The 15603-nt window shown below is 38.9% G+C and overlaps 1 protein-coding gene across 4 annotated transcripts in view; it reads right to left on the bottom strand.

The window, feature by feature from the left end:
* Window positions 1-15603, bottom strand: part of CSDE1 (cold shock domain containing E1) — a 41167-nt gene that overhangs the window by 1394 nt on the left and 24170 nt on the right. For all 4 annotated transcript variants that reach the window (XM_003268019.2, XM_003268018.2, XM_030824791.1 and 1 more), the window contains 11 exons: window positions 15416-15541; window positions 14279-14491; window positions 12161-12301; window positions 11911-12075; window positions 8631-8738; window positions 7863-8038; window positions 6872-6984; window positions 5544-5663; window positions 2232-2410; window positions 1276-1439; window positions 278-410 (listed from right to left, as the gene is read on the bottom strand). In XM_003268019.2, coding sequence (XP_003268067.1) covers window positions 278-410; window positions 1276-1439; window positions 2232-2410; window positions 5544-5663; window positions 6872-6984; window positions 7863-8038; window positions 8631-8738; window positions 11911-12075; window positions 12161-12301; window positions 14279-14491; window positions 15416-15541 — 1638 coding nt within the window. The remainder of the gene's footprint in view (window positions 1-277; window positions 411-1275; window positions 1440-2231; window positions 2411-5543; window positions 5664-6871; window positions 6985-7862; window positions 8039-8630; window positions 8739-11910; window positions 12076-12160; window positions 12302-14278; window positions 14492-15415; window positions 15542-15603) is intronic.

The following is a 15603-nucleotide window of genomic DNA, read 5'->3' as shown; positions in this document are numbered from 1 at the left end:
TACTAATTCTTTCCTAGAGGAGAAAATCCACAGTAAGCCCTCCTGACCCATTCATTACCTAAACTATCTTCAAAGCATCAAGAAAAGAAATGTGCTTCTTACTGTAAGCAACCATTAGGTTAGGGGCTGAACCAATGTGTAGAAAGTCCTAACTAGTTATAAGCCATATGGAAGTCTCCCTGATTCATTAAGTTTCCTGACCTATTGTTTAAATAGGACCACATATTGTACGTTGGTCTATCAGTTGGCCTCCCCCAAGCCTTGTATGCCCTCATACCATTGAGTTATCTGGTCCCCTTGGCTGACGAAGAACCATTAGGCGAGGAGCACTGGCATCATCCAGAGTGATATTCTTCAAGCGATTGACCAACCGATCAGGTCGAGGGGCTGCAACAGCCTTGGGGCCCTCACTGTAATGAAGTCAAAAGATGAGAAGAAACCACACTTGGTGGGCAGACAGAAAACACTTGCAAAGGAGTGTGTTTTCCACCTAACTGCCCAAATGACTCACTTTTTATGATGGGACTCTTGCCTCATCTACCTAGCTAGAAAGACAAGACAGACAAGTTTGTTTATGTATTATTATCCCCAACTCAAGGTTCCAACTTAATAGGAATGGAAGGAATCATTTGCAGACCCTAGACTTGAATGCAATCAGAGTGACCAGTTCCACAGATGCATAAAACACAAGGTAGCAGATGTGGTAGCTAACAGCTGTAATCCCAGCACTTCGAGAGGACAGGGCAAGAGGAACGCTTGAGCCCAGAAGTTCGAGATCAGCCTGGGCAAAATAGTGGGACTATGTCTCCACAAAAAATAAAATTGGCTGCGTGTGGTGGCGCATGCTTGTAGTCCCAGCTACTCGGGAAGCTGACGTGGGAGAACTGCTTAGGCCCAGGGGGTTGAGGCTGCAATGAGTCGTGATAGTGCCGTTGTACTACAGTCTGGGTAACACAGTCAGACTGTGAGACTGTGTCTCTGGGCGGGGGGGGAAGCAAAGCGGCATTATGAATCAGGATGGCTAAACTATTAGAATTTTAAGTAGCATATAACCTAGAAATGACTTAATGGAAGAAAAGGAATTTGGCAAAAATTTTAAAAAACATGTACTACACAATCTTTTTGTATTCAACTAGAAGTAGGAAGTATCAAGAAATAAAAAGTGGCAGAAGAGGGGAAAAAACAAGGCACAGAAAAGTAATGTGACAAAACAGAGACTATAAAGTTGAGACACTCCAGGGTAGTTACTAATCAAACCACAACAACAAAACTCACCAGACTCGCCAAACATTACAGGCGCTGCACTTGCCAGTGCGCTGATTAAGAATCACTGAGAACTCCACCTCATCTCCTGCCTGTAGCTCAATGCCATCCTGAACTTCTTTCACATGGAAAAAGAGCTTCTTGCTATCTCCTACTTCATAGTTAATGAAGCCAAACTGAAAAAAAAAAGTAGGTAAAAAAGAGAGGACATGCCACACCTCACTCTGAATGAAGCACAATGCCTGCCCCTATCTAAAAGGATGTATACAACATGGTATTAATGTTGATACTCCAGTCCAGCTGCCTGTGGCAAAACCTGTCAGGGAAGAAATGTATCTTTGAAAGTGCCATTCACTATATCACAAACTTGAACCAAACAAAAGTTGCCTTGTTCCTTCATATATTATGAACTAAGCTTTTTGAATTAAGCAAACTCATCAGGAAGCTGTTACTTCAATATATATATTGTTTGGATCCCCTCTAGAATTAAGCTGGGTTACAGTAGCAGCCATATAAAATGTTGCTATTCTCTGTACTGATGAAAAGCATTCTGAGGACTCAGATTTCCCTGAGATCTCAGTAGTAAGACTAAGTTTGTTTGCCCTAAGCTTATTTTTTTAAGTACTTTTGAACACGGTTTCTGTGTTTGTGTGATATGCAAAAGAAGCTCTAAGCAAAAGTGTACAAAACCATATAGTCCTTCTATTCTGGAAATCTCACCCCAAACTTATTTTCCCCATTGCATAATATTAGTTACTAATACCAATCTTACTTTCTCATTGCTAATGTAGTCACTTTTTGTGTACTTTTCTGTTTTTATTAAGCTACCTCAAATGACTGAAAAAAGGTAAAGTAGAAGTAAAAAATGAATGAATGTTGACGATTTCCCCTTGGCTGAAAAAATTTGAAGGTTTTGGTTACCAACTCATAGAAGGATCAAATTCAGATACAGAGATGCTGGCACTTACCTGATCTTTCACACATTCCACTGTGGCCCTACGCAGGGGTGTGATGTTGTAAGCCATAGTTTGTGCATTTTGGCCCAGGACACACAATTGGAACTTGACGCTCTCCCCTTTCTGCAGGCAATCCCCTTTGTTGGCCATCCCAACGATGCCAAATGGATAGACCTCACCTTTCATATCGCCTGTAAAACAGGTACAAAGTCTAAAAGCTAGTATTTCACAACAGTCCTCTGCTGATGATCCTAGGAAGTTTATATAGTTGCTAAAAATGTGTTATGTTACCTAAAATAATATACATTTTTAGTACTCAGAAGTTTCACCTTAAAGCTTAAATAAAATCCTAAATGTTAAATACTACCATGGAACCAAATGAGAATGTCACAGCTCCCATCAGTACTTTATTAGCTGATGAACAATTTTAAACTGCATTTATAAATTAAAAAAAAAAAAATACTGTCATTTACAATCCCATTACCTAAATTTTAAGCACTATGGGTTGCTAATATTCACAGGACTATCTTCTTCCCAAGTTCACAGTATGAGCCAACCAAAAATATTTTTGTTCCATACTCAATCAGCCAGTAAACAACTAGGCAGGCATAGGCAAAAACAATTTAGATAAATTTGACACCCCATCTCCTTTTTTTTTGTTCCAATTCTGGCTCCCTCACATAGGTTCCTTTTTCCAGATCAGAGATCAAAAACCATTTTCCTAAAGGGCCAGATAGTATATACTTTTAGGTTTGCAAGTCATCCTGTCTAACCAACTCTGCTGTTGTAGTGAGAAAGCAACGAAAAACAATATGTAAACAAATGGTTGAGGCTGTGATCACAAAAAAAAGGCCACCATATATGCTGAGCCCTGCCCTACAGTATGAAGTTGCCTGGAGCCCAGTGCAGGCTACAGATAAAAACTATGCCAAAGAATTCAGCTGCCTAACAATTCAGCATCCAGGCAAATGTACTCAGTCAACAATGGTGGAAAACATGAGAAAAACAGGTGGGAAGCAGAAGCTTCTAACCATTGATGATTACAGGGTGGGTGAAGAATTTTTGTCATTGTTGTTGTTAGGACAGGGTCTCACTCTCCTGCCCAGGCTGGAGTGCAGTGGCGATCATGGCTCACTGCAGCCTTGATTTCCTGGTCTCAGGTGATCCTCCCACCTCAGCTCCTGAGTCGCTGGGACTACAGGCATGCACCATGACTGGCTAATTTTTGTAATTTTTGTAGAGACATGGTTTTGCCATGTTGCCCAGGCTGGTCTCAAACTCCTGGGCTCAAGTGATCTGCTCACCTTGGCCTCCCGAAGCGTTGGGTTTACAGGTGTGAGCCACCACACCGGCTTTTTTTTTTTTTTTTTTTGAGACGGAGTCATGCTCTGTTAACTAGGCTGGAGTTCAGTGACATGATTCAGCTCACTGCAACTTCCGCCTCCCAGGTTCAAGTGATTCTCCTGCCTCAGCCTCTGAAGTAGCTGGGATTATAGGCACCCACCATGATACCTGGCTAATTTTTGTATTTTTAGTAGAGACAGGGTTTCACCATGTTGGCCAGGCTGGTCTCGAACTCCTGACCTTCAGGTGATCTGCCTGCCTTGGCTTCCCAAAATGCGGGGATTACAGGTGTGAGCCCCTACTCTCGGCCCCAGCTGACTTTTAAATACAGGAACCAAAAAACTTTGAGGAGATAATCCAAAGAGATCAAGTCATGAGGAAGAGTGATTACAGGAAGCTGGTCTGACCTCATCCAGTATCAATAATTACCATTTATGATGCACATACTGATTCATACTTTATAGAACCTTCTAAGGCTGAAGGTATTACCATTTTAAAGATGAAGAAACTGAGCTAGTAAAGGTTTAAGTTATTTGTCCAAGATTATATGCTAGAACGGTGTCCAGATCTAGGTCTGCCCAACTTCAAAGTCTTAGTATAAGTTCCAGTTGTGTTCCTGAATAAAAAAGCTAGTTCTTACCAAGTGGGAAAATGTAATCTGTCTAGTCCCAGGCTTAGAGACGCCTAAACAAAACCGTTGCTTTGGACTATATCCCACCAGGCTTAGAGATGCCTAAATAAAACCCTTGCTTTGGACTATATCCCACAGCCAGTGCTGAAGAATGAGTGGACTGGGAAGTGGGGATGCAAAAGGAAGTAAAAGCAGCATGTTAGGAGGAGATGGAAGGGCAATTTGATATCGTGAGTCAAAGTTAGTAGTCCATACTCCCATGGCCTTTTTAGGGGTGTGCTGCCATGGCATTTGTTTAAAAATTCATATTTAGAGGTGGGGGAAGAGTGGTTTTATGTAAAACAGAAATTCTAAGAATCCCATGTGGTAAAGGAATAGGTTATCAAGGTTCATTTCCTTCTCCCAAATGACCTGCTATTCACCACTCTATGTTCGCTGACTCTTAGATGATACAAGGACTTTACTCTCTTTGTAAACCAAGCCATCATCTTTTTTTTTTTTTTTTTAATTTATTGTTAGTTTTTTTAATAGTAGAGACAGGGTTTCACCATGCTGGCCAGGCTGGTCACGAACTCCTGGCCTCGTGATCCACCCGCCTCAGCCTCCCTAAGCATGAACCACCACGCCTGGCCTACCAAGCCATCATCTTTGGTTGGGATACTCAAGCCCTCTGATCTACTCCACCATCATGTAATTCTGCTATCCTAATCATCTACAGAGTTCTCTCCTATTTCTATCGTGTATTTATTTTATGCATACAGATCATACAAAGTTGGTCTTTCTGATGGTGACTGTTGGGGTAACAGTGGCACTGGAACTCTGGGAATTCTTGAAGATAGCGGGGGAAAAAAGAAGAAAGTAGAGAAAGGAACCCTGAGCTAGAAATGAGAAATAGGATCCTCATAGAACTCTAGCTATTAAGAAACAGAGTATGTACATAAGTGTAGTGTGGGGGAAAAAAAAACAGTAAACTTTTACAGGAAGCAAAAATACAGAACTGAATGCTTCCTGATTTAAATACTAGTGAAGGAACTGAATATTTGATTATCATACACTCAACATTAAATGCTTTGGTATCAGAGTTTGTTCTTAAGTCTATCTCAATATAACTCGTAGTTGCTCATGTATCAGTCATGTGCTCACAAAGCAGTCACGTTTTCACTAAACCCAGACTGACCTCATTTTCAAGGGGTATAAAAATAAAAAGCAAGCATGAGAGAGAAGTCACTTTTCCTTAATTCAGTTTTAAACCTAAAAACAACTGCAATGCGCACCGTATTTTAAAACTTTATAAGTGCTCATCTGAAGTTATGGCAAATTTCAAACAGCCTGATAGTGATGATCCTTACCCTCCTCCACAATCTCAATCATTCCTTGGTACTCAGTCTGTGTTGGATCAACACTCCTCAGGGGGCGAATTACTTTGCCAGAGTAAATGGTAGGATCAGCTTCCTCAGTAATGCCATTCACTACAAAACAAAGGCAGGTACATCTTTCAATTTTATTTCATCTCTACTATACAGAAAGACAAGTAAGCAAAAAATAACAGCACAAATGTTAACAGGGTAGGTTGGCTGCCTGCTATTGAAATGGGGTAGGGAACCTGAAGCCAAGTTCTATTTTCAGAACAGCTGCTGGACTTTAAATACTTCTAAATTACCAAAATGCCTGCTTTTCCTAAATAGAATTGTTTAAATAAAATTGTTTAAGGAATTAATAAGTATTCATAAATAAAACACGCCTTGATCTCTTACTTTTTCCAGGTGACCATATGTCATTTTTTAAGAAGCCTTTCCTGGTCTCTAAAATGTAAATCTGAATACTTATATACTGTCCTGATTCATCTTTATTACATGTATTGTTGTCTTTCTAAACATCATATACAGTATTTTACTCCTCTAGTCTGCCCCGTATTTCCCACCAAAAAATAAGGTCAATGAATGCAGGGATGTATCTGATTTCTTCACTGCTGTATCCCCAGTGTCTAAAACATAACACAGACTTGAGAGTTAAGATGAGAGCCAAAAATAAGTTGCAGGTCTTTTAAAGTCAGAGATCCTAAATTACAATTAATTTTTTTAACTTCCCATTATTTTTCACATTTAGATTCATTCTTCTTCAAAACAGTCTTCTAGGGAAATGCCTCTCTTCCCTACTCCATGGTGATGTATACATATCTTGGGGTTATTTTTGGTTTTTTCAGACAGTCTTGCTCCGTCACCCAGGTTGGAGTGCAGTGGTAGGATCATCGTGGCTCACTGCAGTCTCAACCTACCAGCACAAGTGGCCCTCCCACCTCAGCCTCCAAGTAACTGTGACTACAGGCATCCACTACCACAGCTGGCTATCCTGGCGTTATTTTTTAAAAGAAGACAATGAATTGAAAATATAAAGCAAATTACCTAAAATATCTAGGCCAGTCCTTCTCAAACTTCAGCGTATACCAGAATCTCTTAAAGGATTTATTAAAAAAGAATGCCCACTCACAGAGTTTCAGTGGGTATGGGATAGGGTCAGAGAATGTATTATTTCTAACAAGCAACCAGGTGATGCTGCTGTTCTAGGGAATTGCACATGAGAATGACTGATGTAGAATAATTAGGCCTCATCTCCCTCTACTACTCCATCCTTTAACTCTCACTTAAAAGCACAGGCTGAATAAGTCACCATTTATTACCTGAGTGTGTTTTGTTCACTTTTTCTGCACTGACTTTGTTGCCTTTGCCTTTGGACAAGCTATACTCGACCATGTCCCCCAGTTCCAGGCTATCAACATCTCCAGAGAACTCACTAAGGAGAAAGGAAATGACATTTAACTAAACACTACCATAAACATCAGCAGTAACAGGCAGTCTTTATTTTACAGTAACAGTCATGGCAGGGCATGCTTATTTATGTTAGACACCATTTTAAGTACTTTCTATGTATTGACTCATTTAATCCTCAAGAATGCCCCATGAAGAGGTAACATTATCCCTAACTTCAGGATAATGAAACTAAGATACCAAGAAGTTATTTGGTAAAAATTACACAGGTATAAAGTGGCAGGGCCTGGATTCAAAAACTGAACCGTCTGGTTCTAAGAGCCCTTACTTTTTTTTTTTTTTTTTTGAGACAGTCTTATTCTGTCGGCTAGGCTGGAGTACAGTGGTGCGATCTCAGCTTACTGCAACCTCCACCTCCCAGGATCAAGTGGTCCTCCCACATCAGCCTCCTGAGTTGGTGAGACTACAGGTATGCACCACCATGTCAGGCTAATTTTGGTATTTTTTGTAGAGATGGGGTTTCACCATGTTGCCCAGGCTGGCCTCGAACTCCTGGGCTCAAGGGATCCACCTGCCTCAGCCCCCAAAGTGCTGGGATTATAGGCATGAGCCTCCACACCCAGTCAGACCCCTTACTCTTAACCACTATATTATACACCAAATGGCCAATCCTATGGTACCAACACAAAAAGTAAGAAGGCACAGGCCTTTCTATTTCTTTTGGCCACAGGCTCTGTATATACTAAGATCAGTGATTAACTTCAGTTTATATCTTGCCATAATTCTACCAATATGAAATCTGGGCCTCAACAAGTATAATCAATCAATACTAAATGTTTTTTATTCCAACACCAAAGAATGGATGGTAAGTTAGCTGTAAAGTTCCTGAAAGTCACGCCTTACCTGTAATGGAAAAAGATTTCTTTATCATGATTGGCTGTTTCAATAAATCCAAAATTATCCTTCAGAGTTGCCACATAACCCAAGAGCCTCTTGGAGTTAGAATTACGACCTAAAAGTCGCACACAAGTTGCAACCTGCTGTCCAGGCCTCTGTTTGTCACTAATACTAAATTCAACCTGTGAAAATTAAGGATGCTCATTAATACCATATCACTTCCACACCAATCTCCTTCTTAACTCAGAAAACAAGACCTATAACTCCCCTAGCACCTGCTTTTCATTCCAAATATCCTTTGTAATTACTTCAATGGAACTGATTTTCACCAAAACATTTATGTCTCATCCCACTTTTCACAAAGGATCAAAGTTTTGTCTTTCAGTCTGTATTCCTTATAGATTCTCAATTTCTTTAGAGGGCTATCCAAAAACCAAACGTATTAAGTATGAGAAAAAATGAACAGCAACGTAAAATCTTTGGTGTGCTTTTACTTCGATAATGTTTCAGTAGTGACTGTTTTAACTTTCTTACACCAGTAACGATTTTATTTAAGCATGTTTTATTTGTTTAAACAGCTAGATTAACAAGGCTTTGATTAACAAAAAGCTTGACACTTTTAATAAGCTGCTTTCAAATAGAAGATATACATGTATTTCTCTTAAACACAAAATATATTTCAGCAAAACTTGATAAAATTTGAAGAACCCATCCTGCAGGATTTATGATTAAGATGACAACTCTTAACCCTCTCTCGAATGAGAATTATCTTGCCTTATCTCCTATTTGAGGAGAAGTAGATCCTTCCACATCCTTGGCTTGAAAAGCAATAGTCAGTTTCACCCCACAGTCATCATAAGCAATAATGCCATCCTCAGCCTCCTAAAGAGATACAGTCAAAAATAGAATGAAAACAATCTCAAGAACAAAAACCAATAAAAACAACTACAGTTCTTACAGATTCTTGAGCCAAAGGATTGGTACAGCTGTAAAAATGTCTTATTCCAGGGTTTTCTAACAGATTATTCATATGAATAAAAGGTAGTCTTGCCTTAAGACTAGCTCAGTCTGCTGTAAATTGGTCTTTCAATCTTAAGAATCTAATTTTTGCTATTGAGGAGAAAAAAGCTTACTGAAAATGTTTAACACACCTACACTCCTCATAGCCAATCAGAAATTAAACTGGGCATGTTACTTCCAACGAAGTGGAAATTCTGTAACGGCAAGAAGCTTTAGCATTTCCTAAAGCAGCTGCTGAAGTATCCTCTTTTAGTAGCACACAGCACCTTGCATGGTATTTAATACATAATGTCAATCAATATACTTAACAATGCAGGAGAGAATTTGGTGTATGATCTAGTACAGTTCAAGTACTTGACATAAAGTAGGTGATTAAAAATTATGACATACCAGTATTTCAGCAATTTTTTTTTTAATCCCAGACTTCAAGGAGAAACAACATTTCAATCATCTTACATGTAAGAATGATTAACTCTTAAAAAATCTAAGGGCTGGTCTGAAGGTAGTGGGTTATCTCAATTGATTGTTCAGTCAGTTACAGATAGAACTTCCTTGTTCTACTCTTTCCCCCCTTCTCACTACTGCACTTGACTAAAAAAAAAAAAAAAAGTCTAAGAAAGTTCAGGTGTGTCGTATTGAATCATACCGTTAAGTAATGACAGTGTACAGCAACTACGTAAATTATACTGATTTTATGGTTTCAACATTTCTATGGAGATAATTTGCCCATGTCCCTACACTCTAGCCCTGACTTCCTTCCTAAACTCCAGTCCTCATTACAAACTATGACATATTCAAAACCAATTCATTTTCCTCTTCTACCAATCACATTCCTTCCATAACTGCTATATAGTAATTTATTGAACTCTTACAACATTGCCAGGTATTATGTATTATCAAATTAATCTTGTACAAAATCATCTCCATAGTTTCTCTTTTCCCTCATTTTACAAATTGGGGAAATCTGAGGAATTAAGTAAACCTTACCAAGGTTACAAAACCCAGCGCAAAATAATCCAGAGGATTTGAGTTTGGTTAAGAACAATGTCAGTGAATTCAGGTCTGACTCCAATGTCATCAACTTTTCCACAACCAAACTCAAAAGCTTACTGTTCACCTTTGGCTCTTAACTCACCAACTTCAACATCAACAGCTGACGATATACTATACATCAAATATATTAAATAGAGATAGGAGAATCCCTGCCTTGAGGGAGTCCAGTGTAGCAGAGACAGATTCATAAACAGGTAAATGTTATATACTGTAAGAAGCACGATGACAGAGGATTTACTAGGGTACTGTTGGACTAAGAAAGAAAAAAAACAAAAAATGGCAGGGAGAGTCTCACACAAAGGCTCTCTTCATCGAGCCAGTTTTGCCAGACACATTTGGGAAGCAAAGCATTCCAAGAATTAAAATCTATTAAAAATAAGCCCAACTGAAGTGTATTTTTATTTTTGTTAACAGTATCATCTGTCACATGTGAAATTCCTATTATGAGCTAGGTACTTAGAGGGCTTTTTAAACTATTACACAATCATTTTTGAAATTTAAAAACTGAAGTTCAGAGGTGAAATAATTTCCCAAGCTACAGTAAGTGATAAGCAAGATACAAGCCTTGCTCTTTCTGGCTAATAGTAATTATTAAATTATAACATGACTTTCCAGTATCTCTCATGTACCTTCACTTGTCTATAGCCACTATCTGTGTGCCTAGTTCAAGGACTACCTTAACTATCCAAGTAATTTCATAGTAATCCTTTTCCTCTTTTGTCTTTTTCCATCCCATCTAGGCTTCATATTGCTGCCATTACTCTCCCAAAGCACATACCTGATGTCATTATCCTAAAGAAATTTTTTCCTTGAAGTACAGAACAAGGTCTAAATTTTTTTTTTGGAGACGGAGTCTCACTCAGTGGCCCAGAATGGAGTGCAAAGGCACCATCTCAGCTCACTGCAAGCTCTGCCTCCCGGGTTCACGCCATTCTCCTGCCTCAGCCTCCTGAGTAGCTGGGATTACAGGTGCCCACCACTATGCCCGGCTAATTTTTTTGTATTTTTAGTAGAGACGGGGTTTCACCGTGTTAGCCAGGATGGTCTCAATCTCCTGACCTCGAGATCCACCCGCCTCGGCCTCCCAAAGTGCTGGGATTACAGGTGTGAGCCACCGCACCCGGCAACAAGGTCTAAATTCTTTAGAGCAGCAATCAACACCCTCCCAGTCTAGCTGGATCCTGATTTTTCATCCTTATTTCTCCTAACCTCCCTCACCAACAAAAACCCATACACAAAACCAAAAAAATATATATATATATTCCTGTCAGACTAGTTACTCATTGCTTCCTAAAGAAACCCTGAATTTTTCTCATCGGTACTTTTACTCTGTGAAGAATGCTCTTTCCTGTCTCCGTCTATTAGTGAAACCATCTCATACCCTACCAGTTAATTTTCCCCAGAGCACTATCGCTGACCTTCAATAGCAATATTATATATTCTGTATGGAGTGTTTCTATAAAACTCTCTCAATTTGTTATTAACTTGAAAGGAGAATTCATCTCAGACATCTTTGTATTTCCTATTCAGTGGATTTTTCAATAAATGAAGTTTAAATGTGTGAACTGAGGATACACAACTTTTTAAGTTTTAAATTGCTCAGAAGACAGTACTATCATTTTATATAACTGGTTCTCTACTTGGAATGAGTTTGCCTCCCAGGGGACATTTGGCAATGTCTGGACACATTTTTGGCTGTCACAATGGGAGGTATGGAAAAGGGGTCAGAATACTAACTTCCAGTGGGTAGAGGCCAGAAATGCTGCTAAACATCCCATCCCCCACAGTAAAGAATCATTCATCCCAAAATGTCAATAATCCCGAGGTTAAGAAACCTTACTTTATTTAGTTCACTGTTAACATGACAGAAATTCTGAAAGAGACAAACTTCCACTGATTATATGTACTCTATTACTATGTACTGTTAAAGCAGAAGAGGAATAAACAGCTACAAAAATCATTCGGATTATGCAAAACCTACCTTCTCTTTGCCTTTATTTGGGCTAGTGGTTTTAGGATTGGAAAAAGTGGCTTCCTTTTCTACCGTGCCCAGAAAACGGTGATCTGAATGGGAATGAAATGAAACCGTGCCCTTGGGAAGTTTTTTAATCCTAATAGCATGATTTCTTTGAGCAGAGAGCATATCCTAAAAACGATAAAACAAAATTAACTTTCAATTGAAAAAGAAAGCATCAAGAAACACCTCCCAACTTTTCTCAAAAACAACTCACAGGAACCACAGTAAACTCTACTTCATCTGCAATATGGAGCTGGTTCCCATCCAGAATTTCACTGAAGTGGAAGAACATACGAACATCACGATCCACACACTTGATGAAACCAAAACCATCTCTCGTGGCAGCAATCACACCCTGAAACCCAAATAATATTTTCACTGGCTGTGAAACTTGTCAAGTAAGGCAACATTGAACTTTACAACCACCATCAAGTTAAATTCATCAGGAATTTTCTCTGATGTGACACAAATACTGTATTATCCACATTTGAACTGTTCTCACTTAAGTACAAACTCATTGCTTTCAACAAAGTAACTTAACCTGAGCAATTTTCTAAGGCTCCCCAATTGCTACTTCCTGGCAAATATACACTAAAAAAAATTACCACATTTGAATGTAAACACATGAACACAATGTATTTCATAAAAGTCCAAGCCTAATGACAATATAATCTCCGGAAACTTCACTAATTTACAGACCATAATTCCAAAGTAGACAAAGGCACGTCTCTAGTCTCTACCTCAAAAATTGCATGAGTTTAGGCCCAGGAAAGAGTTAAAATTTACATCTGAAGAATAAAATACATGAAATCTCTTCTCCTGTTTTTTTTTTTCCTTCTTACTAAATTATCAGCTTTGCAAGGCTATTGTATCAAGAGTACCTGGAACATGGTAGGTACTCATGTTTAATGAAACAATGAACACAAATTATCAATCTGCTATTGTATTACATACTACATATTTGCTCACTGCAGAAGTGATTCTGTAAGTTTTAAATATGACCTAAACAATATTTTGACATTTAATCCTTTTCAAGTCCTGATGGTAGCCAAGTTGTATTTTCCATACTGTAAAGCAAAACAGATCTTGCCTTTGAAAATGCAAAAAAAAAAATAAAAATAAAAAAAATTTAAAAATCACACATTCAGACTTACAAACTTTTAGTTAAATACACTGTGTCAAATACAATCAGTTCTACAAAGGCAAAGGATTAAAAAAACTCAAGAAACTTAAATTTTCATTCAATGTACCCAGTTCCACGGACAACACTGAGTTTTAGTGTAGATGATATGATCTCAAACATAACTATAAATGTAAATTATGTCTGAGAAAGTAAGTTCATAAAACATGTTTGGGAAAAATTCTGGTTGGTATATGCCACTCCCGGACACAAACTCTTTAAAAACAATTTGCGAAGTTCTGCCAAAACAAAACCTTTTTGACTCTGGTTTAATTGCAAGCTTGTCCAAACCATGGCCTAGGACAGCTCTGAATGTGGCCCAACACAACAAATTGTTAAACCTTCTTAAAACATGATGAGATGTTTTTGCGATTATTTTTTTGAGACAGAGTCTTCCTCTGTCACCCAGGTTGCAGTGCAATGGCATGGTATTGGCTCACTGCAACCTCTGCCTCCCGGGTTCAAGCGATTCTCCTGTCTCAGCCTCCTGAGTAAAGTTAGGATTACAGGCACCCACCATCACACCTGGCTAATTTTTCTATTTTTAGGAGAGACGGGGTTTTACCATGTTGGCCAGGCTGGTCTTGAACTCCTGACCTCAAGTGATCACCTGCCTCGGCCTCCCCAAGTGCTGGGATTACAGGTGTGAGCCACTGTGCCTGATTTTTTTTTTTTAAAAAGCTCATCAGCTATCATTGGTATTAGTGTATTTTATGTGTGATCTAGTGTCTAGATCATGGGTTTCAATCTTTTGGCTTCCCTGGACCACACTGGAGGAAGAATTGTGTTTCCTAAAAACAGAAACCACTGATTAAATGTCTTAGGAAATAGTTAGGGAAAATCTACTTTCTACAATGATGAACTTGAATTTTCTTACTCTTCATATTAAGGGCCAGAGAATCACTGACTCTAAAAATACCTTAGTAATCCTGTCCAGATTTCCATTCAAAAATTTTTTCACATATATTTCCAAGATAACTGCCAGAGATAACCCAGACTGACTCAAATGTGTATGATTCTTAATCACCTTAACAAGGTAAATGCCCATTAGGGTCATTTAACTTAAGAAGAATTTTAATTTAGTAGTATAAACTTGAATGTAACATTGGCTTTCGCATATTAGATACATATCCAGTAATATCCAACACTTACCATTTCTCGGGCTTCATTAGTGAACTGAAATGTATTTGACAGAACTTCTATATTGGTTGCTCGTTCTAATTTGTCACGTCGGTCTGTTGAAATATTAAACCTAACATGGTCACCTTCCAGCAGGGTCACCTTGGATTTTGTATCTTTGTCTCCAAAAGGAAGTTCTTTAGGGATCACAAAGTCAACTTTGATGCGTCCTGGCAATGGGTCATTCTGATGAGAAGGAAAAACGATTTTAGCTGGAGATTTCTCATCCTTCCTAGTTCTAAGTCAAACAAGAAGAACACATAGTAAACCCATGTTATTTTTAACATAGTTCCCTGAAGCGAAAAAAGGTGTTGACAACATAAGTCCAATGTGAAAGCTTCATGGTCTACGGTCACATGAGTCAACCATAAAATTACAACACTGCAATTAAGACCCAGCACTCTGGTACCAAAAGATTTTATTTAAGGAATTTTTCCAGGAATGACACCACTTCTGTCCTCACCTTCCCCACAAACTGGAGGGGTAGGGCAGGGGCAGAGGAGGGAACAAATGTACACCTGAACTGCAGTCTAATCCAATCAGGGGCTTTCCAATTTAACTAGCATTTTCTTCTTTGGCCTTTTCTCATCACCCAGTAAAAAAAAAAAATACATATTTGGCTGGGCGAGGTGGCTCATGCCTGTAATCCCAGCACTTCGGGAGGCCAAGGTGGATGGATCACAAGGTCAAGAGATCGAGACCATCCTTGCCAACAGGGTAAACCCCGTCTCTACTAAGAATACAAAAATTAGCTGGGCATGGTGGCATGCGCTTGTAGTCTCAACTACTTGGGAGGCTGAGGCAGGACAATGGCTTAAACCCAGGAGGCGGAGGTTGCAGTGAGCCGAGACTGCGCCACTGCACTCCAGCCTGGCGACAGAGTGAGACTCTGTTACAAAAAAAGAAGAAGAAAAAAAAAGAAAACACACGCCATATTTACGGATATATAAATCTGGTTTCTCTTTTAGTTTAAATATACATAACAAGAGGTCCTTAGTTGTTCCACTATCACATTATATTAACTGAATAAGATAAAATCTCAGTATACCACACCATATTATTCTATTACTACTGAGGCGAAATAGGACTCTCCTGAAAAAGATTATTTACCTGGTTTTTACTGGGTACTTTTGGGATAACTTTGGTTACAGTTCCTTCAAAATGTTCAATGCTGATATCTTCAAATATGACTGTTCCTTGAGGCAATAGTCTGACATCTGTTGCAACTTCTTTACCCTAAATCAGAAGGGGTTGGAGGTGGTGGGGGGGGACAGAGGAAGGAAGAATCACATAATTTT

This window comes from Nomascus leucogenys, chromosome 12 (genome assembly GCF_006542625.1).
Source record: "Nomascus leucogenys isolate Asia chromosome 12, Asia_NLE_v1, whole genome shotgun sequence".
Classification (NCBI taxonomy): domain Eukaryota; kingdom Metazoa; phylum Chordata; class Mammalia; order Primates; family Hylobatidae; genus Nomascus; species Nomascus leucogenys.
This window is presented reverse-complemented; position numbering and strand designations above follow the sequence as displayed.